The sequence below is a fragment of the Coturnix japonica genome, unplaced genomic scaffold (assembly GCF_054131305.1).
Source record: "Coturnix japonica strain WE unplaced genomic scaffold, WE-NBRP24 Scf049, whole genome shotgun sequence".
Lineage (NCBI taxonomy): Eukaryota > Metazoa > Chordata > Aves > Galliformes > Phasianidae > Coturnix > Coturnix japonica.
Window position 1 is genome coordinate 1,116,472 of NW_028188952.1, and position 22,204 is coordinate 1,138,675.

Here is a 22,204-nt window from a genome sequence, read left to right on the forward strand (position 1 = left end):
GGAACGAGCACTCAGAACAAGTGCTCATATTATGTGTTTGATGACTCCTCAGCTCCGAGCTGCCAGCCCAGCACAGAGCCTGTTTATTCCACAGGAAGAGCAGACCCACCAGGGATGGTTTGCCAAGGTCACCCAGCAACATGGTTGGCCTTGAAGTGCTGCCATTGCAGCCCCATGAGGAGGAGGAGGGGGGAGGAAGGCAGCCCTGGGCCATGCGTGCTGCACCCCCTGCTAATGGACTGACTGCCTGCAGTGAGAGCTGGGGCTGCTCTGTGCCATGCCCAGCTCTGTGCCATGCTGGGTGCAGCACTGGTGATCACCACAACCCTCAATGCTCCTCAGCCCTGACCAACCGAGGTTGGGAACCACAGCAACCCTATGTACAGCCATAATAAGCCATAAGAGCCTGATGAGCTCAGAACCCACCTGCAATGGGTTTTTTTTTTGCTCTGTCCTTTTCTCTTAAGGGGCCACGTGGTCCTCATCCCTGCAGCAGTGAGGTGACTGCAGAGCAGCACTGATTGCCTGCAGCCTGAGTTAGGGCATGGATTCCTGTCTCTCAAGGAACAGTTTCACCTCCATACAACACCTCAACCTGAAGCATCAGAGCATCCTCATCAGCTGAAGCTGAGAACAAACCTCTTTGGCACAGGAACCCTGAGCACAGCCCCCAGCTCCCACCCCCTGCATGGACACGGATGAGAAGTGCATGCAAGTCAAACCAGAGCATGACAAAAGAATCTGAAATACTGACCTTAAAGCTCCAGTAGTTGGGCTGCTAACGACAATAAAATGACAACAACAACAAAAAAAAAAGAACAAAAACGAAGGAGAACGAACAAAAAGGAAGAAAGAAAAGAAAGAAACAAACAAAAATACCATTAAGATTCTGGTTTGGGTTGTGTTTTCCTTTCCTGACTGCTCTGCATCCCCCTCCTTGCAAGCAATAGCTGGGGATGGGGGGGGGGGCTGTGCAAGGCATTGAGGTGTGCAGCTGAGTGCAAAGGGCTCAGCCCCACGCTCACACCACCCAGCATGTGCTGCAGGGAGCCAGAATGGCTTTCAGTTTTAAAAGCATCTTAAAATCCCCCCCTATTTCTTGCCACCCCCCCCCCCCCCCTCTTCAAACCCTGCTTTGCCCCTGCTACCTCCCTCTGGTGCTTCTTTGCAGCGTCTCCGCTGGTGTCATTGCAATGTGCTGCAGTGAGTGATGGGAGCTGGCATCGGTTGCAGCCCGGCACGTTGCAAAGCTCTCCCCAAACACCCGTCGATGAGCATCAGAAATGGATGCAAAGCTCTCGAGGATGTTCATAGCAAAGGATGCTCCCAGCAAAGCAGCTGCCCGGGATGGGGCTGAGGATGTGCCTCTAATAGATGGGGTGGGAGGAACACCTGCAGGGCGGCTGCTTCCCATCTTTTATTGGGATCAAAGTTCTCAGCTTCTCTTTGCTTCCCTTCTCACAGCCACCCCCCTCCCCACCGTGCTCAGTTTGTTGTGCAGAGCTCTCAGGGTTCCCCTGCCAGGATCCTGCACTGCCCATCCCATTGCTGTGCCCTGGGAGCACTAAGGAGCTCCCATCAGGTCGGATCAACGTGGAGCTTCACTTCCATCCACTGCTTTAACACCACCACCACCACCTGGGGGCATTAACCCTTCCCTGACCAGCTGTGTGTACATAAACAAGCCCTGACAGTCTGAGCAGAGGCCTGTTGTACAAACACAAACCTTCTAAGTCCTCTTTCACACCTACAGCCTCAGCAAGATGCTCTTATCCCAATGCAACGCCCTCATCGATGCCCTGACATTAATATTCCACCAGACACCAGCAGACCCACAAGTTCTGCATCAAACAAACCTGGGCTGCTTTGGGAGTGATTCAAGCCCAGCTCTGCTCACACAGCCAAGCCTGGAGGCACAAAGGTCTTTTCCAAGGGCACACTGTGACTCAGAAGCAGCACCAGGAACAGAAGCCCATAGAGAGCAGCCATAGGAACCATCCCAGGCACAGAACTTGCCCTAAAGTAGAACAAGGAGCTGCTTCCAAATGCCTTCAGGTAGTGGACGGCCCCATTGCAGGGTAACCCGCAGCATAGGGGTGTACCCACAGCCCTAAAGGACCCACCCCCAAACTAGGAGGTGATGCTCCCGAATGGCTCCTTCTGCCCTTTCCTTTCATTTTGCTGCTGAAGAGCTGCAGTAATTTTCCCCACAGCCAATATTGCTGATCCTATCTCACAGCAGCCCTTGGTATGCATTGGATTTATTATTTGAGGATGACTGGACAGGCTCATCACAAAGCCTGTCCTTTACATCCCTGCTGCATCCAGGGCACCTGAACCCCCCCCCACAACCAAAATGATGCTGATGGTCACAGAGCACAGAACCCAAATCTTTGCCCAAAGGCATCTCCAGAACCAGGAGGGCACCTCTGCAGGTGACTGCATGGCTCAGTGCTGTCCCATTAGGCTACATGGTATAAGGGGGGGAGGGACTTGCCCCATGCTGGCCCAGGGCTACCAATCTGGTGCCATGCACTGAGGGCAGAGATCCCTGCAGGCACCTCGGGCTCCATCTGTCCTTGCAGGCACTGAGCCCGGTTGAGCTCATTTTCTACCAACCTGGCCTCTCCCAAAGCAAAAAGCCACCTCCATCACACACCCTGCACTATGGGGACAGGGCTGGGATGGTCCCAGAGCCCTCCATGCTGCCCTGATTGGGGGGTTGCAAGAAGGGAAGGGGAGAGGAGGAGGCCGAGGTAGAATTAACACATCCCCGACTCTTCAAAAGCATCAAAGGGAGATAATGGTCTGAGAGAGGATTGGAAACGACAGCCTCGTTCCACGCGATAAAACAGGCAGCTCGAGCCGCGCAGCCAGTAGGGAGAATTACAAAGGCTGAGATTATAATTACAATGAAAGTCATGTACGCGGAGCTGCAAAACGAGGGACTAAGGAGGACTCGGACCCTCCCCAACATGGCCATGTATTTCAAGGGGCAAAGAAGCCACGCAAACCACGGCCACGAGGGGAACCTCAGGCACACAGCAGCGCTCATAGAGCTGCACCAAACAGCCGGTGTAAGGAAACACAGAGCAGGGGAACGCAAAGAGCATCACATACTTCAAACCCAACAGTCCTTGTGGCTGCCCGGGGGAGAAGAGCTGCCCCAGGTGAATGAAATCCAAGCAAGACAATGCTCTGAGTAAGGCAGGTTGAGCCTGGTTAGCAATTATGGCCCAGATCTGTTACTGATTAACAAGGCAGCACCAATGGATCCCTCCGAAACGGGCAGCAGCAGCATCCCAGCACACAGCGCCTTGGGGGGGAGGGACAGCAGCGCTTTCATTGGCTTTTTAATTAACTCATTTCCAGGAGTTGCAGTTCCTGATAGACTCTCCCCTTCAGGCACAACGTCTTGACAAACAAAAACCCTCCCCTAAATACACCTGCAAAGTGAATTGAAGCCGGTTTGTCCGTGTTAAAGTTTTCGATGCTTTTTTAAACACGAGCCGAAACAGCAAAACGACCACGCAGAACCGAATGCAAACAGCAACCAGAAGCAGCCCAGAGAGACCCCGAGGCTGTGCATTGCAGATACTGTTATCTGAGGTCCTGTAATTAATGCGAAGGGACTCTGCAAGCTGGGTATGGCAGCACCGGGTGAGCACCCACAGCATAGAGCCCACTGTAAGCAGCATTTGCAGCCCTCAGATCCCTCTGGAGCAGCTCAGGTGGTGTCAGAGCAGGTGTCAGACCATGACAAACGCATTCAGGCACCACCGGGTTTGTGCTCCTGGCTCTTCCCCAAGCCCCCCCCCCCCTTTCACCACATCAATACAGAGCAAAGCAGCGACGACGGCTGTTTGCAAAAGCTCACCGATGCATTGGGGAGGGACGGGGGGGGGAAATAGGGGGGGAAGCGCTGCTGAGGATAAGCCGTGTAAACCTGCTTACAACGCAGCCTCCCAGCTCAGACACCCCACCGGGACGGGGGGCTCCAATAACTCCATGCAGAAAGGTCGGGGATGGGGGGGGGGTCGCTGCGGGAATCCCGGTCCCATAGAGGCAGGGAGAGGCAGAAGGGGTGCCCCCCCCGACCTGAAAGCGGGGCCGGGGGTCGGGTTTTGTTGTGGGACGGGGCGATGGGGGGGGTGGGGGGAAGGAAGGAAGCTCGGGAGAAGTTGGGGCAGCTCGAATTGCGGAGTAACGATGGCAACGGCACGCGTAGGTGGACGGGCACAATGGGGACGTGCGAGGTAAGGGAGGAAGGAGATCCACGGGCATCGACCGGCGGCCCCGCTCCTATACAGGGGATGCGATCCGGGCAGCACCTGAGGCCGGCCCTACTCCTCCTCCTCCTCCTTCCCCCCCAACCCCGGGGGTTCCCAAGGGTGCGGAGCCGAGTGATGGGCACCGGGACGTCCCGCAGCATCGGGCCGGGAGCGCTCCGAGTTGTGGGGGGAGGAGGGGATTAGGATGACGAGCGGTTCCCCTTCGTTATTCCCATCCCGGGGGGGGGGAGCTGCGGCCGCCGCTGCCCGCACTGCCGCATTCAGCGCCGCTCCGCAGCCTCTTCTTCCCCGCAAAACCCCAACCGGAGCGATGCTGAGACCCCCCCCCACCCCAAAGCCTCCTCCTTGAACAAACCGGGGGGGGGGCGGAACGCACAGAGCCCGCGAGGCCGCACCGTGCGCTGCTCCTCCGCCACTGCAGCACCCGCAGCGTTCACCTTCCCGAGGCCGAGCGGGGCCGGGGGCGATCGGTGCGGAGTAACCGGGGGGGGGGGGGGGACAGGGAAAGGCGGAGTGGAACGGAGCGGGATGGGGGCAAGGAAAGGATATAGGACAGGGATACAAGGGGAGGGATGGACGGACTGACGGACATCAGCGGTACCTGCGCCAGGTGCTCCGCTCAGCCCCGACCGCCTCCGTTTCTCTCCGCGGTCCCGGAGCAGCGACCGCCGCCGCCTCCTCCGTCGCTGCGGCCTCCGCCGGCCGCTTCGCCCGCCCCTCCCGCGGGGTTCAGTTCTCATGACAACCACGACTCCACCTGAATCGGGGCGGCCACGCGGCGGAGCGCGCTCCCGGAGGAGGAGGAGGAGCGCGCGTGCACGTGGAGATGCGCGCACACACACACACACGCGTGTGCCCGCCCCCCCCCCCGGGGATGGTGCATAGGGGGGGGATGATGGGGATGGACACATCTGCATTGCAACCCGTTATCGGTTCCGAAGTGAATAAACCCTCTCCTTGTTGCAACAGCTGGATGCTGCAATGCACTGCAGGGCTGCACTGCTCCCCTTTGCATCCAGCCCTGAGCCAATGGTCCTTTGCATGGAGGGGGGGCTGTATAATGAGACCCCCCCCCGGTGCTCCCCCCTCTGGTGGGAATGCATGGATGCTCAGGCAGACCAAAGGCTTTGGGGGGTCACTCCTCCCCAATGGCATCGTGAAATTGGGTGTTCCATTCTGCAGATCCCTCTGGGGGAGAATGAAGTCATTGGGAATGCACAGCCAAGGGATGTCCCTGCTGGGATGTGGGCACCAGACCTGATAGCATTGAGCTCTGAGAGCACCTGACCTGGGACAGACTCAGCCCCTCTCTGCCTCCACTCCTTCTGCCCCACATCCCTGCCCATCTCAGGCAGCAATAGGAGACCCCCTCCCCAACAGCTGCCCCACATCCCCCTGGATCTGAGCATCCCCATCCCACTCAGGCTGAGCACCAACCACCCCCATTACAGCAGGAAGCTGCAGGGTGGGGGTCCCCACTATGTCAACCTCCCCCCTTTCCTTTAGCAGAGTGAAGCCTCATAGCCAGCACACCCACCCCATGCAGAGACACTGCCTTCATCTCAACCAAGGAAAAGAAATCTACCTGAAGACCCCCAGCCTGAGCAAAGGGGCTGCTCCTGCCCATACCACACCCCCTATGAGCCCCCCCCCCCTTCTCCAAATGAGGTGGGTCTCGTTCCCCCCCACCCCAAAAACCAAACACCGCCTTTACCTGGTCCCGCATTCTCTCCTGCTGCCCACGCAGCGCCAGTGCGTGCTGCGGGTATTTATTCTTCAGGTGATCCATGAACGCGTCCCGTTTGCGCTCCATCTCCGATTTCTGGAGGCCGGTGAGAGCCTCGAGGCTCTGGGCAGCGATGACGGTGTGTCTGCGCTCCGAGGTGTGAACCAACCCTACGTTGGAGAAGCGCCTTGTGCCGTTGCCCAAAGTGCGGTACTCCCGCGGGTACTCGGCATCGTCGGCCGAGATCATGTGGGCGCTGGTCCTGTCGGGATCTGCACGGGGATGGAGAGCAGAGCAGGGTGAGGGGCTGCCCCATGGTGGGTTTGGGGCGCTGTGGTGTTGGGGACGGGGCACGGGGTGGTGAGCCCGGTTGGTTGTGGGGCTGTTCCTTGGTGGGATGCAAGCGGTGCAGGTGGGAAGGATGAACATCACATCCCCCTGTGATGGTGTGGGGTTTGGGGGGTGGGGGGTCAGGCAGGGCTGAGGGAGGGACAGAGGGGGCGGGGGGTGCTTCCAAGACCCCAACATTTGGGCTGAAACATGGAATGAACAGCGTTAAGGCACCACCAAAACGGCACAGATGAGACACATGAGCCGAGAGCATCCCCCCCAGCACAGACAGACAGAGGGACACAGACACACGGACAGACCAAGAAAAGAAAATGAAAGGTGGGCTGGGGAAGCTTGCATCGTCCCATCAGTGCTGCTGCCTGCGGCCGGGGACCCCCCCAGACCCATTTAAACCCTCGCAGAGCTCAACCCCGGGCAGCGGGTGCCTGCAGCGCTCATCCCTTCACCATCACAGCCATTCATTAGCATCACACCGGGACTTTAATTCCCAGGGAAGCCGTGCCGAGTGCTCACAAACCACGAGTGTAACTCATGCCTGGAAGTCTCTTCGTGCTGCCAACACCCATCAAACACACAGTGGTTTCCTGACCCCCATCCGTCCCAATGCTGTTGGTGAGCTCGGGGACCTTGTTCTGCTCAGCCCACGTCACCCCACAGCCACCAGCTCCACCACGGCCGAATGTTTGGCAACCTGCAGCACTCCTGCTGCGGGAATCCACCACTATAAGGCTTCCCTTTCACTCCCGTTTAACCTTGATTCATTATTCATCTCCTTCCTTTTCCCCCTTCCTTCCCCAGCTCCCGCTAAGCAAATCATAGAGAGCTTTTCCTTTTCCCTTAATTATTTATCAGCCCAACATATCAGCTTGATAACGAGTGATTGTGTTATTAATGTAGGACAGGATTCCTGTCTGTGCTGCCGACACCGCTCGGCTGCTCAAGGTCATACAGAGGGGTTTGCTGTGAGTTGGGTGATGACATCAATGCAGCCTCCAGCAAAAGCTATGGGACACCAAAGCCATGGGATACCAAAGCTATGGGACACCAAAGCTATGGGACACCAAAGCCATGGCACACCAAAGCCATGGGACACTAAAGCCATGGGACACCCTTCCTTGCATGACCCAGCATCCACAACCCAACACTCAGAACCCAGTGCACAGAATTCAGCAGTTCTGGAACTCAGCATCCAGAACCCAACACCCTGAACTCAGCTTCTAGAACCCAGTGCTCAGAATCCAGCACCCAGAACCCAAGACTCAGAATTGAGCATCCAGAACCCAAGACTCAGAACCCATGAACCCAGCACCCAGAATCAAGCATCCAGAACCCAACACCCTGAACTCAGCTTCCAGAACCCAGCATCCAGAACCCAGCATCCAGAATCCAACACCCAGAAGCCAGCACTCAGAATTGACTATCCAGAACCCAATACTCAGAACCCAGAACCCAACACTCAGAATCCAGAGCCCAGAACCCAACACTCAGAACTGAGCATCCAGAACCCAACACCCTGAACTCAGCTTCCCGAACCCGGTGCTCAGAACCCAGAACCCAAGACCCAGAATCCAGAGCCCAGAAGCCAATACTCAGAACTGAGCACCCAGAACCCAGAGCCCAGCACCCATCCCAGCCACACTCCCAACTCCTTCCCACCCTCCTCCCGTTGCTGAGCCACACATCAGCATGCAGCTCTCTGCTCCCTAATTACACGCTCCGGGAGCGGAACGCTCCAGCTCTCTGTCTCTCTGCGATTGCTAAAGAGGATGATTTGAAAAGCCCTGCACAATCAGCACCGGGGTCAGAGCAGAGATGGGAACCGAAGGGGGCTCTTCCACCTCTGGCTGAGCTGCATCCGCTCCTGAACTCCTCATTGGGCTCCAGGAAGAACAGGAGAAGGCATCATGAAGGAGGAGATGCTGCAGACCCCACGTCACCCCTCTGGTTCCATCAGTGGGATGGGATGAGCATCCTCCAGGTGAGCTCCTTAAAGCAGCCAGAATCCAATAGGAAATCCTAGAAATCCCCCTCAGGGGGATCCATCCTCCATCCATCCTCCTTACCGAGTGCTGTAGGTGGGAGAGGACCCCAAAATCTTGCCCTGTGCCCTGTGTGAATCACACAAGGATGGGAGTCCAGCAGGGTGGTCCACCCCGATCCCCCTCCCCATCCCTCCCTACAGCCTGGAGGGGGTTTATCAGAAAGAGGATCTTTCAAACACAGTTTATTACTGCAGTTTCATAAATCTTCATGAAGCAGCCGGGCTCACGCGGGCCGTGAAAGCCGTGACAGTTAGCAGAGCATGAAAAATAGTCCCAGAAAGCAATTGTACCAAATGGGGAGAAGGGGAGGGGAAGGAGAGATTATGTTTAGGGAGAAAGGGAGGCAAAGAAGAATAGAAGCCCTTGGAGCTATGCAGATCCCCACATCTGGCCATTAGGGCAGCTCCGAGATGCAACGCTGCAGCCACTGAGCTGCAAAGTGCTGCTGTGTGCAGCACGTGAGGACACGGCCTGGAGAACCCTGTGTTGCAATAACCCCTTCTCTTCCACGCTGCTGCAAGGCTCTGGGATGCAGCCATAGGTTTGCATAGACAAAACATCAACCACTGGATGCTTCATTGGGAAGTTCCCAGCCTCACTCATCTGGGACCATGCCAGGACACCCCATGGGCTGGCAGTGCCCACAGTGCCGGATGTGTCCCTGCAGACCCAGCCCTGCCTGTCCCCATGATGTGCCCAAGAAGCCACACAGGATCCATCCGGGCACATAGGGGTACAATGGCAGCAGCCATGCCCCATCTCAGGCTGGCACCCAGCGCTGTGCTGGCACAAAGGGACACGAGAGGCTCAATTCCCATCTCTCAAACCCTGAGCTGAAGGAGAGAACCCATCTGGCCCAGTCCCATGAAAAGCAGCAGCTCCTTCCCCCCTCACTGGGTGTCATCACACCCCACACACACAAAGAGCTTCATGCTGGGTACCAACAGCAGCAACGCATCCCTCCATCCATCAAAGCCATTTGCTGGGCTATGGGAACACAGCCCCCTGCAGCCCCCAGCCCCATCCACAGCCACCCTCCCAGCCCTCCTCCTTCCTGTACTGTCTCATTGGCTCAGCATCTCCCCTCGAGCTGCTCCCATCCTCATCTCAGTGCTCCTTACAACTCCTCATGGAGCTGCCTTTGCTTTGGTTGGAGAGGGGAAATAAGCAGGGAGGGTGAGCTCAAGGAGGATGCGCGATGCACAAGGATGAGTCACGGCCAACAGAGCTGGGCAAAGCTTCCCTCTGCTGCCAGCTTCCTCCCTGACCCCTGGCAGAGGGCTGGAGCTGGCGGCATCCCCTGAGCAGCACTGCCTGGGGATGTGGGGAGGCACAGCATTGTGGCTGGGGGAGATGCCAACAGCTCAGAGACTGGATAAAAATACAGCAGGGATGGAGGGGGCTCTGATGGCACAAACACGCACTGTGTGGTGGTCTCCTCTCCCACCCGTTTGGCAGCAGCTCCAGGAGGTGCAATGGGGATGGGATGAGCCCATGTGGCTGTGGACAGATCATTACATGGGGGTAATGCCCTCAGGCTCAGAGCTGAGGGGGAAACTGAGGTGTGGAACTGAAGAGGGAATGGCCCATCCATAAGGGGCAAATGGCTCTGGCTGCCAGCAAAGATATAGAGATATAGAGGGGTCATACCCCAGGTGGGAGGGAGGGGAAAGAACAGGCAGAGCCACTTGGTTTGGATTTATATCTCCTGAAAGGACCCCGAGATTCCCAGCACCCAGCAGCTCTGTCTCACTCCCACCACTGAGCTGAGCCAGGCGTGGGGCAGTGACTCACTGCGTCGTGCAGCAAAGAGCTGCCAAACCCCTTCTCCACACAGGGACCCCAGGCTAAGAGACAGGGGGGTGATGAACCCGAGGTTGTGCAGGATCTGAGCACACAAAACCCTGCAGAGCTGCTGCCTCCATCACCCCTTTGCATCCGTACCACTGCAGGAGAGCTGCAGGGTCAGGGCGCAGCGTGGGTCCCTCCGCTTTGACTTCAGCTGCTCAGGCAAATTGCTCTGGAAATCAATTCCGATCCATCAGACATCAGGAAAGCGATAAACTGCCCCCTCAAGACATCAAATCAATGCTTCCTTTTAGCCCAGAGCAGAGCAGGGGGTGGGGAATGGTGGGTCGGGGTCCTGCTGCAAATAGGAGGGAAGGAAACAGCCCACCTGGTTAGAGGGAAATGAACTCAGAATGAGGGCAGGGGTAAGGCAGCAGCTCCCACCCCATCTGTGCCCCACCTGGCACCAACACATCCCTGCCCCCATGCCCAGAACCCCTCCCTTTTCCCAGCAGTTAAGCAGGTACAGAAGGAGAAAGGGAAAAGGAGGAAGGAGAGAACCCCAATGCAGGAGATGCAGGACCTCGGCTGAGCCCCATAGTCAGGGTTTGGGGTGGTTCCTTGATTCCTTTGGAGGCAGGAGCACAAACCCAGGGGGGAGAAGGGGCTGAAGGGAAACACACACACTGAGATGAAAAATCAATTCGCAACAGAACGACTCCTTCCTCTAATGAGACGCTGAGTGAAGATGTTGAGCAGAGCAAGGCCACTGTGATTGCTTTGGTGACAGCAGAAATGAGGATGAACAGCACACGGGCAGCAGCGAGGTGGCAGCTCCAGGACATGGCAGAGCCTGGTGTCACCCATCCCAACAGAGCAGGATGGCTGCAGCACCTCCCTGTGATGGATGATAGCCAAGAGTGCTCTGCTGTGTGGGGATGCACCCTCGTCCTGCAGATGGGAAGGGGAACATTGTCATTCCAGCTTGGAAGCAGAGGGGCAGGATTTGACCAGAGATCTTGCAGCCAAAGGTGGAAAAGAAATGCAACAGGTTGCTGTAGTTAGGGAGGCAAAATGATGCTCCTGCAAAGGGGAACGTGGCCACTCACAGCACCAGCCCTGGGGTTGTGCAGGATGCATTCAGTGCAGTTTTTCAGTCAAGTTAATCACTTCCTCTAATCTGCTGCCATTAGTGCAGTCATGCTAACTGTGATGGGAGGCCGGAGCTGCCTGACAGGAGCTTCGATGGCACGCTACACCTCATCAAAAGCAAATCCATCTGGAAGAACACAGCGGGAGCAAAGAGGGAGGGCACCCTTCCTGCAGGGAAGCAGGGCTTTGCATGGTGCCACAAAGGGGAAAAACTCAAATCAAACCCAAAGCTCCCCCAGTCTTTGCCTGAGAAGCTGGGAGCAGAGCCCTGGGGCAGAGCCATCAAAGCTCTGAGCTCTGAATGGGGGGAGGAGGGATGGGGTCAGGGCCTGGCACGGCTCCTGTGCTGGCACAAGGGCATGCAGCTCCTTCGAGGAGTTGGCTCCTGCTGTCATCAGTGCTGGCAGCAGCGCAGCCCGGAGCCCAGCCGTGCCCAGAGCTCCACGTGGGAAATGGGCATTTGGGGATCCTGTGCTGCTTTGCACGGAGCTGGGGCGATGCTGCGTGGGGGGGGAGGATGCTGGGGAAGCTATTTCTGTGTTATGGAGGGGCTGGGGAGCAATGCTCCAGACGGGGAAGGGAGGACAGCCCCTATTTATAAGCACGCAGGTAGCACGTAGGTGGTTGGTCACAGTCTGCTCTGCCAGCCCGGTTAGTCACAGCAAGCTACGAGTCAAAAACGCTGGGAAAAACACAGAGATCTCATGCCTGAAGCCTTGGAGGTGCCAGAAAGCGCAACCATCATCTGAATAACCAGGGGAGCTCTATCAGAACAGACACGGCAGGGACACAGCCGGGCCATATCCTGCTGCCAGCGGTCCCCAGGTCCCAGCACACCATGTCCAACCACGGGATGAAGGCACCGCGATGTCCCCCCCTGGAGCATCCCCACCCCTCCTCCATTAACCCAGAGCAGCGCTGCATCCCTCCCTCCCGGCAGCTCCGAGCCTTTCCACCAGCGGCCGCCCGTAGCTGTCCATACAGTGCGGTGTAGTCAAGCAAAAGGAGGACACAGCAGCTGCCTGCAGCACCCAGCATCCCGGCCGGCCCATCCCAGCATCGCCTCCGGGCACATAACACATCCCTCCCCCATGTCCCCACTCCGTACCCAAAAGCAGCGGCGACAACCTGCGGTCCCCGGGCTCCGAGGCTCTGTCCTGCTCCCGAAGCCGAGGGGAAGCGCCCATGGGATGCTTCGCCCAACGAGGAAGCATGATGGAACCGGGGCACGGAGGAACCGGGAGACGGCTCCAAAATCTGTACGACAAACACACGCATCGTACGGCATATGTTGAAAGCGAATCAAACACGCTTTTCCTAATCGCTCGGCATTTCGAGCAACACGTCGTCCCTGTCAGGTTAAATCTAGGGAGACGTTTAGCTCGCGTTTAGCTGCTCGCCTTAATTAAATACAGGAGCGGCTCATTACGAAACGCGAGCAGCGGGGTGCGCAGTCACCAACCCCATCCACGGGCACTGACCTCGAGTCACATCGGTGCGATGGAGAGGAGCAGCCGCGGTGTCACCGCTCCTTTACAGCGCTCAGATGCCACCACGCCGCCGTCCCCTCCGGTCCCCGCTGCTGTCCCAGCTCCATCTCGGTGCCTGACAATCGCTGCCCCACTTTCGGTGCCAGCGGCCATCGCATCGTCCCCGGCTCCGAGCCAGCGCTGCGCTCACATCATCTCCTGGAGCTCCAAGTATTTGTCCCCCTGCCCGGCTCTGTTTCCTCTTCTCTTTGCCGCTGTCTGTCTGTCTGTCTGTCTGTCTGTCTCTCTTTTCCGGCTCAGGCGCTTCAAAGCTCCCCGTGTGTCTCTGGGTATTATTTCTTCCTTTTTTTTTCCCCTCTCGAAATGTCACCGTGCCCCCTCAGATGCATCACATGGGCTGCAGCCAGCAGCCGCTGCACAGCCGTGCGCTGCGCCGACGCCGTCAGCCCATGGTTGCGCTCCTCCCTGCGCTCAGGGTCTGCACCCCCGGCACGGGGGGACACCGATAGAGCAGCCAACAGCCACCGAGCAACACCCGAGCACTGATCAGCAGTGATTCAAGGCAGAGCCCTGCAGCCCCCAGGCAGCAATAAGCAGCAATGAGCGCTGCGCTCCAGCACCACCCGTTCCCCAAAGCCGCCTTTGCCACCTGCCAGAGCGTGAACCATCCAGCAGCAAACGCTGTGCCCCCCCCAGCACTGCTGGGTGCAGCTCGTCTGGCACTGATCTGACACCCACCCGTGGGCAATGTGAGGATCAGCCCATAGAAACCAGCCCCAGCTGTGTTCTGCACAGCCCCTGGGCAGCCGTGGTGTATGGGAATGCTCCTGACCCCACAGTGGGGACATGGTGGGGATGTGGCAGCCAGCAGCGTGTGCATATAGGACCAGAGCTGGGCAGTGTCCCCCTCATCTGCTCCCTTCCTCTCCTTCCATCCCATGGCTTTTCCAGGGCACTGAAGCTGATTATTTTCTTCCTTCCCCCGTTCCCTGTGTTTCTCCCCACTGGTCCTGGTGCATTTCAGCATCCCAAAGGCTCTCATGAACGTATTGTTGCTCATCCCACACAACCCAAGAGGCAAAACCAACCAGTGGGGGCTACAGCACCCAGGAAACCCTTCACCAAAGACACACAGCGGGGCTTTAATCCATTATGCAGATAGGGAAAGTGAGGTGTGGACTGAGGTGCAGCACTTGGCAGAACCATGTATGAGAATCCCAGCCTATGAGATGAGATACCCCATCCTTGAGGGTCCTGCTGCCCCCCTCCCTATGGGGAATTGACATGGACACAGCACAGAGACAAAGAGCTGAAGGTGTAGGGGCACCAGGATGGTGCAGAGGTGGGAGGATGCTGTGCTGGAAAGCCAAAACTGATCACTGCTTGCAGTGAGGATTAATTGTTCTTCCCACTGATCCCTGAATCCTGGCTCGCACCCACAGCCGTGCTGCAGGGAGGGCCAGAGGAAGGGGTGACCTTTGAATTCTGATTGCTCTGCTAATGAGAAGCAAATAAGCATTAGTGCAGCTGGAGAGATGCTCAGAAGAGCCTGCATGAAAAGAAGGTGGGTGCCTGATCTGAAACTCAAAGCTCCCCATTTGGGGGCTCCCCAAAGCTACGATGTCTCTGCAGCACAACCCTGAGCTAGCAGCGTGATGGCACGAGCTGTTGTGTGCACAAAGAGCCCATGGCTGCGTGACACCTCGGCCTCAATGGGGCTGTGAGCAGCTGCATGCAGCAAGGCAGCTCCCAGGGGGAGGCTGGTAAAAGCAGCTCACGGCTCGGGGTGAGGCTCTTGCATTTGCACATGCGATGCCAGACATGGATTTGCAATCAGGGGCTCTCCCAGGAGCTGTCACCTGCACCTGGATGGGGACAGGGGATGGATGTGAGCACTGCAGCAGCCACCAGTGATGGGAGAAGGGGGAGCCAGGCACAGTGGGGTCTGAGCACAGTGGGGTCTGTGTGCAATAGAGTCTGGGATTAGTGGGGTCTGATCATAACGGGGTCTGGGTGGAGATGGGTCAGGGTGCAATGGGGCAATGGGGTCTGGGTTCAAAGGGTGCAATGGGGTCTGGGTGCAAAGGGGTCTGAGTAGCAGCTCCCTGTGCTCCCCATCCTGGTCCCTGCCATCTTTCTGCTCTGCAGACCCACTCCTGCACCACACAATGCTCACGCACAGCCCCGGCACAATGAAGCCCTGCTCTGCTCTGGCACTGCTGGCCGTGGCACGAACAGTGCAGAGCTCCATGGGCACTGCAGCCCCTTTCACCCCATGCTGCGAGTGAGACAGCACAGCTTTGTTCCTGCAGACACACAGCACAACGGCGGCACTGAGCTCGCAGTCTATCCAGCAATATTCGTGCATGCAGTGCCCTAACACCCCCAGCACACTGGGCTTATTGTATGTCATGCAATGACCAGATATCAGGGGCTGAGTGAGTGTTCCAGTGCTCGAGGAGGAGCAGGACTTGCCCCCATCCATCAGCAAAGAAGGGTTAACCAGCAAGGAGCCACACTGAAAGCCTTGCAAAAAACAAAGAGAAAACTGCAGGCAGTTTGATGCCCATTCGTGGCCTTTGCTTAGAGCTGCCTATGTGGTGGGCTGGGCTGTGGAGCAGCATTTCTGCCTATGGGAGAGGATGTGACCCATTGCTGGGGTGAACGAGAGGTTCACATGAAGGCAGGAGATCAGCCCAAACCAGAGAGGCAGATGTTCCCAGCTGTGGGGATTGACCACATGTTCGGACTTATGGGGCAGGTGGGTGCTTGTGGGGCAGAAATGCCTTTTCTCCTTTGGAAGCATCACACCAGCAGATGTGCCACTGAGAACCAGCAGCTCTGAGGTGTCTCCCCATCCCCAAAGGAACGAATCTATGGGGCTGCATTGCTGATAACATCTGCAGGGCTGGCACTGCGCTGCCATGGGCGCAATGATGGGCACCGGGCTTTGCCAAGCGCTGCCAGGTGGGGCTCAGGGAGGACTTGGCACCGGGTGGGTGCAGCCTCCCACGGGCCCCGTTGTGCACAGCTCTGCTGGCAGAGCCCAAGCTGTTCATGGCAGTCAGAGCCACCTGGGGAAGCGGGGAGCAGGAGCTCAGCCCCGTCCTGCTGCCTCCTGTGGCTCAGCTCCCAGCCGGCGCGGTGGCTGGGCACCAAGCCCTGAAGCTCGGCTCCCTTTGCTCAGTTTGCTGAGCACAGATGCTGCCAACACTGCTCTGCGAGACAGGAGCCACAAGCTGAGCCCCAGTGCTGGTGGGAATGGGGATGGGGATGGGGATGGTGGGGGTACAGGATATGAGTCCTTTGCTGCCTCCACCTTCCTTATTTTTCCAAGCTCAGTCCCCATCCGAAAGCAGTGAGGCACATCTCTGCTCTCAGGGATGCTTGGACACATGTCACACACCACGTGCTTGGTGGCACTAAGTGCCTGCAGACACTCCATGCTGGTGACATGGGATGTGACACGCTGCCAGCAAGGCAAGGAACGATCTTATCACCACAACAGGAGAGTGTTTGTCCTTCCCTGGGAAAGAAGGGGCCCAGAGGAGGGACAGAAGTGACAGAGCTGTGAAACTCAGCACACGGAGGGTTGGCAGCCCTGTGTCCCATATACTCAATGCCCATGGGTCGCTCAGGGCCCTGCACATCTCCCCTTGCCCCCATCCTCCGTGCCATTGTTGGCTCTGATTTAAGCCACAGCGCTGTTAGCTACAGTGCTATTACCACCACCTAAAACGAGAACTAAATGGCATTTCCCCACTGCTCCACTTCTATTTCTGAGCTCTTTAGCCATTTGTAAACTGCAGGAGGGAACAATTTAAGGCATCTGAGTGAAAAGTTTGAATTAACAATTTACAAATAGCTTAATTGAGGTCCCGGACTCTCTCTCTTTTCCCAAGCAGAAGCTGCTAAATGATTCTGAATCATTCCCATTTGTTGGTTCTTGGCAGCATCGTGCCCTGCCCTATGGCCAGTCTCAGCCAAGGCAATGGGGCCTGGGTTTATGCCCCCCACAATCCAAGCCCATGGGGGTGGGATGCAGCCCCCCATCATTGCCAGCCCCTGGGTGGGCTCTACTTGCAGCCTGGCGTTTCTCCATCTGCCCATTGGCAGCCAAGGACACTCATGTCTGCATCAAACCGCTCGGCTCCCGGTCTAATTCTGGCACATCAGACAGTAATTATAGGTGTATCACCAGCGCTGACAAGTCTGCAGCTCGTCAGCACGGCACCTGTCAGTGCTGAGCTGCAGACAGTGCACAAGGATTGAGGCCGTGGCGCTCCCAGCTTGGCTATAAGGATGACTCCAGGACCCCCACCCCACCAGCAGCCCCCATCAGCTCAATGGCTGCTCCTGGGGGCTCAGGGTTCTCAGCACAGGGTTATGTGCCCCCCTGCCCCGTGCTGGCAGCAGCAGGTTGCATCCAAACAGCTGCAATAGGGTTCTGAACTCAACCAGCCCAAGCTAAGCAGGGCTGAAGGGGAAGCACCCAGCCCTGCATGGCCTGCTCCTGCTAACCCCATGCTTTGCTCATGCATAGGGCAGAGCAATGAGCAGAGGCAGCAGAGCAGCTCCAGCCCAGGAGCAGCCAACAGCTGGGAAGCTCATCCAGCACTGGGGGAGCAGGGGAAGCTGCAGCTTGGAGAAGCAAGGAGGGAAATGCATGCGAGGGAGAAGCAATAATTTTAATTAAAAGGCAAACGAGTGCACTGAAAATTGACTTCAAGAGAGGAGATATTAAAAAGCCGTTGACTCTGTGAATGATTCCTCTTTGGGGGGAGCTGTGATGGGGTGTGAGCGCTCAGTATGGGCTGCTCCAGTATCTTCTGCAAGGAGCAGTGGGATGGAGAGAGCAATATGGGGAGGAGTGACCCCATAGAGGGTGACCCTGTGCCACACCGGACACAATGTAGGATAAAAGAACTACCTGCTTTCTGATGGGGTTTTATTGGGCAGCTCCCAGCCAGGGTTGGCAGCTTTTGGGAAGGGGTGAAGCTTTCTTTCTTGCCATGAGATGAGCTCATTAGCAGGCATCGTTACACAGCCACAGGGTGACCTCGGTGCTGTCTGTGTGCTCACCCCTGTGAGGATGCAGCTTCTGGGAGTGGGGAGGGGGGGGGGCTTTAATCTTGTTCAGACAAAGGCAGAACAAGATCTGATAGTTGGAAGCTGGAGCGTCAGAAACACAGACAGGAGACGGCAGATGTGCTAACAGGGCCGGAACAGCCTGCACCAAAGGGCAGCCATCGCTTCCCACCTTTACATCAAGGCAGGATGATGGGAATGACAACCCCCAGCTCAGCCACAGGTGGTTGGTGCTGCTGCAAGAGTCGCTGTTGGGGCTGCACAGCACGGATGGGATCAAATTGGGTTTGGGAAGGGTCCTATGCAGTCATGGAAAGAGCCCACAGACCCTACAGAGACCTCAGACCCTATAGAGCCCCTATTTCATATAAAGACATCAGACCCTATATATCACAGGCCCTGCAGAGCCCTCAGTCCCTATAGAGTTCTCAGTCCCCTTAGAGCCCTCAGACCCTATGGACTCCACTTACCCATCAGACCCCATAGAAATCCACAAACCTACAGACCTTACTTATCCATTAGACCCTACAGAGCCCACAGACCACACTGAACCCACAGACAGCAGCATTTCCCTTCACCCCTCCATGTTGAAGCACCTCCAGGAACTCTTTGGTGCACCCTCAGCCCCCCAGTTGCTGATATATCTGGCGATACAAACACCACCCAGCCCATCATAGGCCAACAGATGCCACAGAAAGAAAATCTATTATTAGGCCAGACCCAGCAGGGGTTGCTACTGAACAGATTCCACCTCGTTTCCTTCTCACAGCTCCTCTTAAGCCATCCACACTTGCACAGCTGGCTCCCAATGAAGGCACCTGCCTTCTCACATCACCCCCGCAGAGCCCCATGCTGCTTCTTCTCCCTGCAGAAACCTCCCATTCCATCCCAGCAAGGAAAGCCCAAACCCTGCAGGCTGTGCTGGGGTGGGGGGGGCAACACCTCTATCTGAAGGAATGGTCCAAGCAAAAAGCCCCCCCTCCATCCTGCAGAGAGGGTGGGGGTCAATATCTCCCTATGGGCAGCAGGGCACGATGCCTTCCACTGGGTCTATGGGGAGCAGACATGGAACATGACACAAGGAGGGTGGGCAGGAGCACAGTGCTGGCCCCCATCCCCGGTACTAACCTGGTGACTTTAAACAAAGGGAACAGAGTCCTGGCTTCTTTCCTCCTGCAATTCGATCGAGCCCTGGTTAGGGACAGGAAAGGAGGAGATTCATGAATGAAGGTGATCCGGGCGGAAAAGTTCGCCAGGGATGGAGGGGAATAAATAAATACATCAGAGCAAGCAAACACATAATGAGTCCGAAACAAAAGAGCAGCAGCAGGAGGTATCTGAGGATGGCAGTGTGGGGTGAGGTGGGGAGCTGGGCTGAACCCTATGGGTAGGGACCCCAGCATTGCCCCCTGAATATGGGAGAGCTGAGATGGGCACAGGGAGGTGCTGTGCACCCCGTGGTGCTCATCCAAAGCCTCGTGGTCTGTGAATGGATTTCACACCCAGAGTGAGTAAATCAACCTAAAAGCGTAATGGGAGAGAAACAGCAAAGTGGAAAAATCCTTCCGAAATGGGCTTTGTTTGTTGGTTGTGATAACGGAGCTTTAGGTTTCGTTATTGATGTTGTGTTTTTGGAATGTGCCAGGAAATGCTGAGAGGTGAATTTGTGGTGGTTGGCAGCCATGGGATGGAGCAACCCTTATGAGGATGGGGTGGGGGGCACCAGGAGGGGGAAAAAGAAGAGGGTCTGGCCCCCAAGCTGAGATGCTGCTCTATGGGTTGGACCCTGCTTTGCCCCAGGATACCAAGGATTGGCCTCCTGAGCCCCTCAGTGTGATGATGGATTTCTTCCTTGGGACTGGGAGATGGGAAGAGCCCGACATCACTTGTGGAGCACCTCAACCTTCCCAGGGATGCTTTGGCTGGGATCAGAGCAGGGAGCAGTGGGAGTGCCATGCAGTGCCCTTGAGTGTCCTTCAGAGGCTTTGCCTCTCTGGCAGCACAGCAGATGAGGAAGGACTGAAAATCCCAAACTGTTCTCCTCTTTGATTGCCCCCTCCCCAGTCACAAAGAGAGTTGAAATGGAGAAGGAGAGAGGGAGGAGGAGGAACATGGGAGATGGGGACACACTGCTCCCCTCCATCCCACCCCAGAATTGATGCCCTGGGATATGGGAGGGGGGGGATGTAGGGCTCCCCAAGAGCAGCTGGAGGAGGGAGAAGAGCAAAGGCTGCCTCTGTGTGCCCTGTGGGCATGGTCTGACTGAGCCTTTGGCTTCACCATCATCTTCACAGCCCAGTGGGTGCAGGGAGATGGCACAGACTGGTACCGGGAGGCGGTTGGCGGTGTGGGAACACTCACCAGCTCTGTTTGGTCTGGGCAATGTGTTTTTAATGAGCCATATAATGTTTTTCAAACGATGTCAGAATCATTAATCCTCCCCAAACGAGACAGATTCCGCGTCCTCAGGCACTGTTGGGGTATCACCTGTTGCACAGCTGAGCTGGCAGCGCTGCCTCTGCTCTGCCACTTCATGGTGGCATCGGGGACATTTAGGACTGACCCTAAATGTCACATCCCCATATCCAGAGGGGATCCCCACAGGGTTGGCAGTACCCCTATGCTGTGGGCACTGCGATGTGGGGATGGGCAAAGAGGAATGTAGGCAGTGCTGGATGATCCTCATGGGGGAATGGCACATTGCTGGGGGTGGGATGGAGAAGGCAGGAGGGGGCTGGGGTGGATAAAGAGGGTTGGGGGGCCATCAGTGCCATTGCAGGTTGGCTGTCTGTGCCTGCAATGTGCTTTCCCGGAGATCCAGCTCTAATTGCAGGAAGGAGGTGCTGTATTTTTCCATGCATGAAGATCCAAAGTGACACTTTTTCCCCCTTCTCTTTTCAGAGCTCGTTCATTACCATAAAACCACCGAGCCAAATAGGAGCCCTGTGTGCCGTGACAGCATCCCTCCAAATAACACGGGAGAGGAGCGCATCCGTCTCCAGCTCTTGCCCTTGCCAATCGCTCCGGCAGCCGCAGCAGGAGCTGCTGACAGGTGGGACTTCACACCCGCACCGCCTCGGCTCCACGGGCGCTGAGCCCCGGCTGAGCCCATGAAGATGGAGATGGCGAGAGATGGCGCTGCAGGAGGAGGAGAGCAGCTCTGCCCTTTGGAGAGGGTGGGTCGCATCGCTCTGTGCTCAGCTCCCACTGCTCGGCCCTGGATGTGACCCCCTCCTTTCCATCCCTTCTGCCCCCCTGCTCGCTCTGGTGAACAGAGGGGATCCCACAATGGGAAGAGCATTGCTCTGAATCCCCATCCCGTTGTCCCCACGCCACGCTGCCGGGTCCATACGAGCCACCACCATGTTGCCTCCAGTCCCATTTCAACCCCGAGCATCCCATTTAAAAACCAATCCACATAACCCAAGGCAGATGCCACAGCCACTATTCGACACCACCATCCTGAGTCTCTCTTCTGGGTTGGGGGTTACAGCCTCCCCTCTGCACCTCGAGCATCCCTGAATCCTTGGTAATGAGGATGACAAATGAGAGCCACCAGCCTGAAGATCTGGATGTCTCTGCATCCAAGGTGCTCTCGAGGAAAACACCACCAGCACAGCCCTGAGCCAGAGCTGCATCATCGGACACAGCCAGAGCCCTGAGCTACGGGATGGCAGCTGTAAATCTGGGCAGCTCCTGAGACGAGGAAGCTTTTAATGGGCTGTAATTGAAACGTGCCAAGCGGAGCAGGAGCAGATCCTACACCAGCAGCCAAAGTGGCCGCTTGCAGGATGTGCTGCAGCCCAGGAGGAGCAGCATGGGGACATGAGCTCTGCTCACAGCTCCTCTGGCCATCACAGCAAAGGGTTGTGGGGTTGGGTTGGCACAAGAAGCAGCTTCTGTCCATGTCACCTCCCCTATTAGGGCTGCCACACCAGTTCCCTCTTTGGGGATAGAGAGCAGAAGCTCCATTACCCAACACAGCGCCATGAGCTACGCAAGGAGCTCAAACCCATCCTCATCCCTTAACATCCCACCCCCCCCTTCCTTTGCAATCAGAGCATTTCAGCACAGGGAGAAGAGAACAACAAACCAACCACAAGTGTTTGTCCCCCTGCCTTCCTCTTCCTCCCGCCCCCACCCGGCCCTCTCCATCAGTCCTTCTGTTGGAGATGAATGTAAAAGAAAGGAATACATAGAATTTAAACCCTTCATTTGCATTTATTATATATATATATATATATTTCCCCCTTTCTGAAAGTGGAAACCGTGCAG

General features: G+C 56.8%; 1 protein-coding gene across 28 annotated transcripts in view; it reads right to left on the reverse strand.

The window, feature by feature from the left end:
• Positions 1–22,204, reverse strand: part of SRCIN1 (SRC kinase signaling inhibitor 1) — a 46,306-nt gene that overhangs the window by 21,104 nt on the left and 2,998 nt on the right. For 5 of the 28 annotated variants that reach the window (XM_015885900.3, XM_015885905.3, XM_085532317.1 and 2 more), the window contains exons 2-4: positions 19,058–19,120; positions 6,007–6,290; positions 755–778 (exon numbers count right to left, since the gene is read on the reverse strand). In XM_015885900.3, the coding sequence (XP_015741386.2) occupies positions 755–778; positions 6,007–6,290; positions 19,058–19,120 (371 nt within the window). Of the gene's footprint in view, positions 1–754; positions 779–4,893; positions 5,062–6,006; positions 6,291–12,459; positions 12,609–12,832; positions 13,281–19,057; positions 19,121–22,204 lie in introns of those variants that run through there. The other 23 variants (XM_015885911.3, XM_085532320.1, XM_015885898.3 and 20 more) reach the window with 13 other exon arrangements.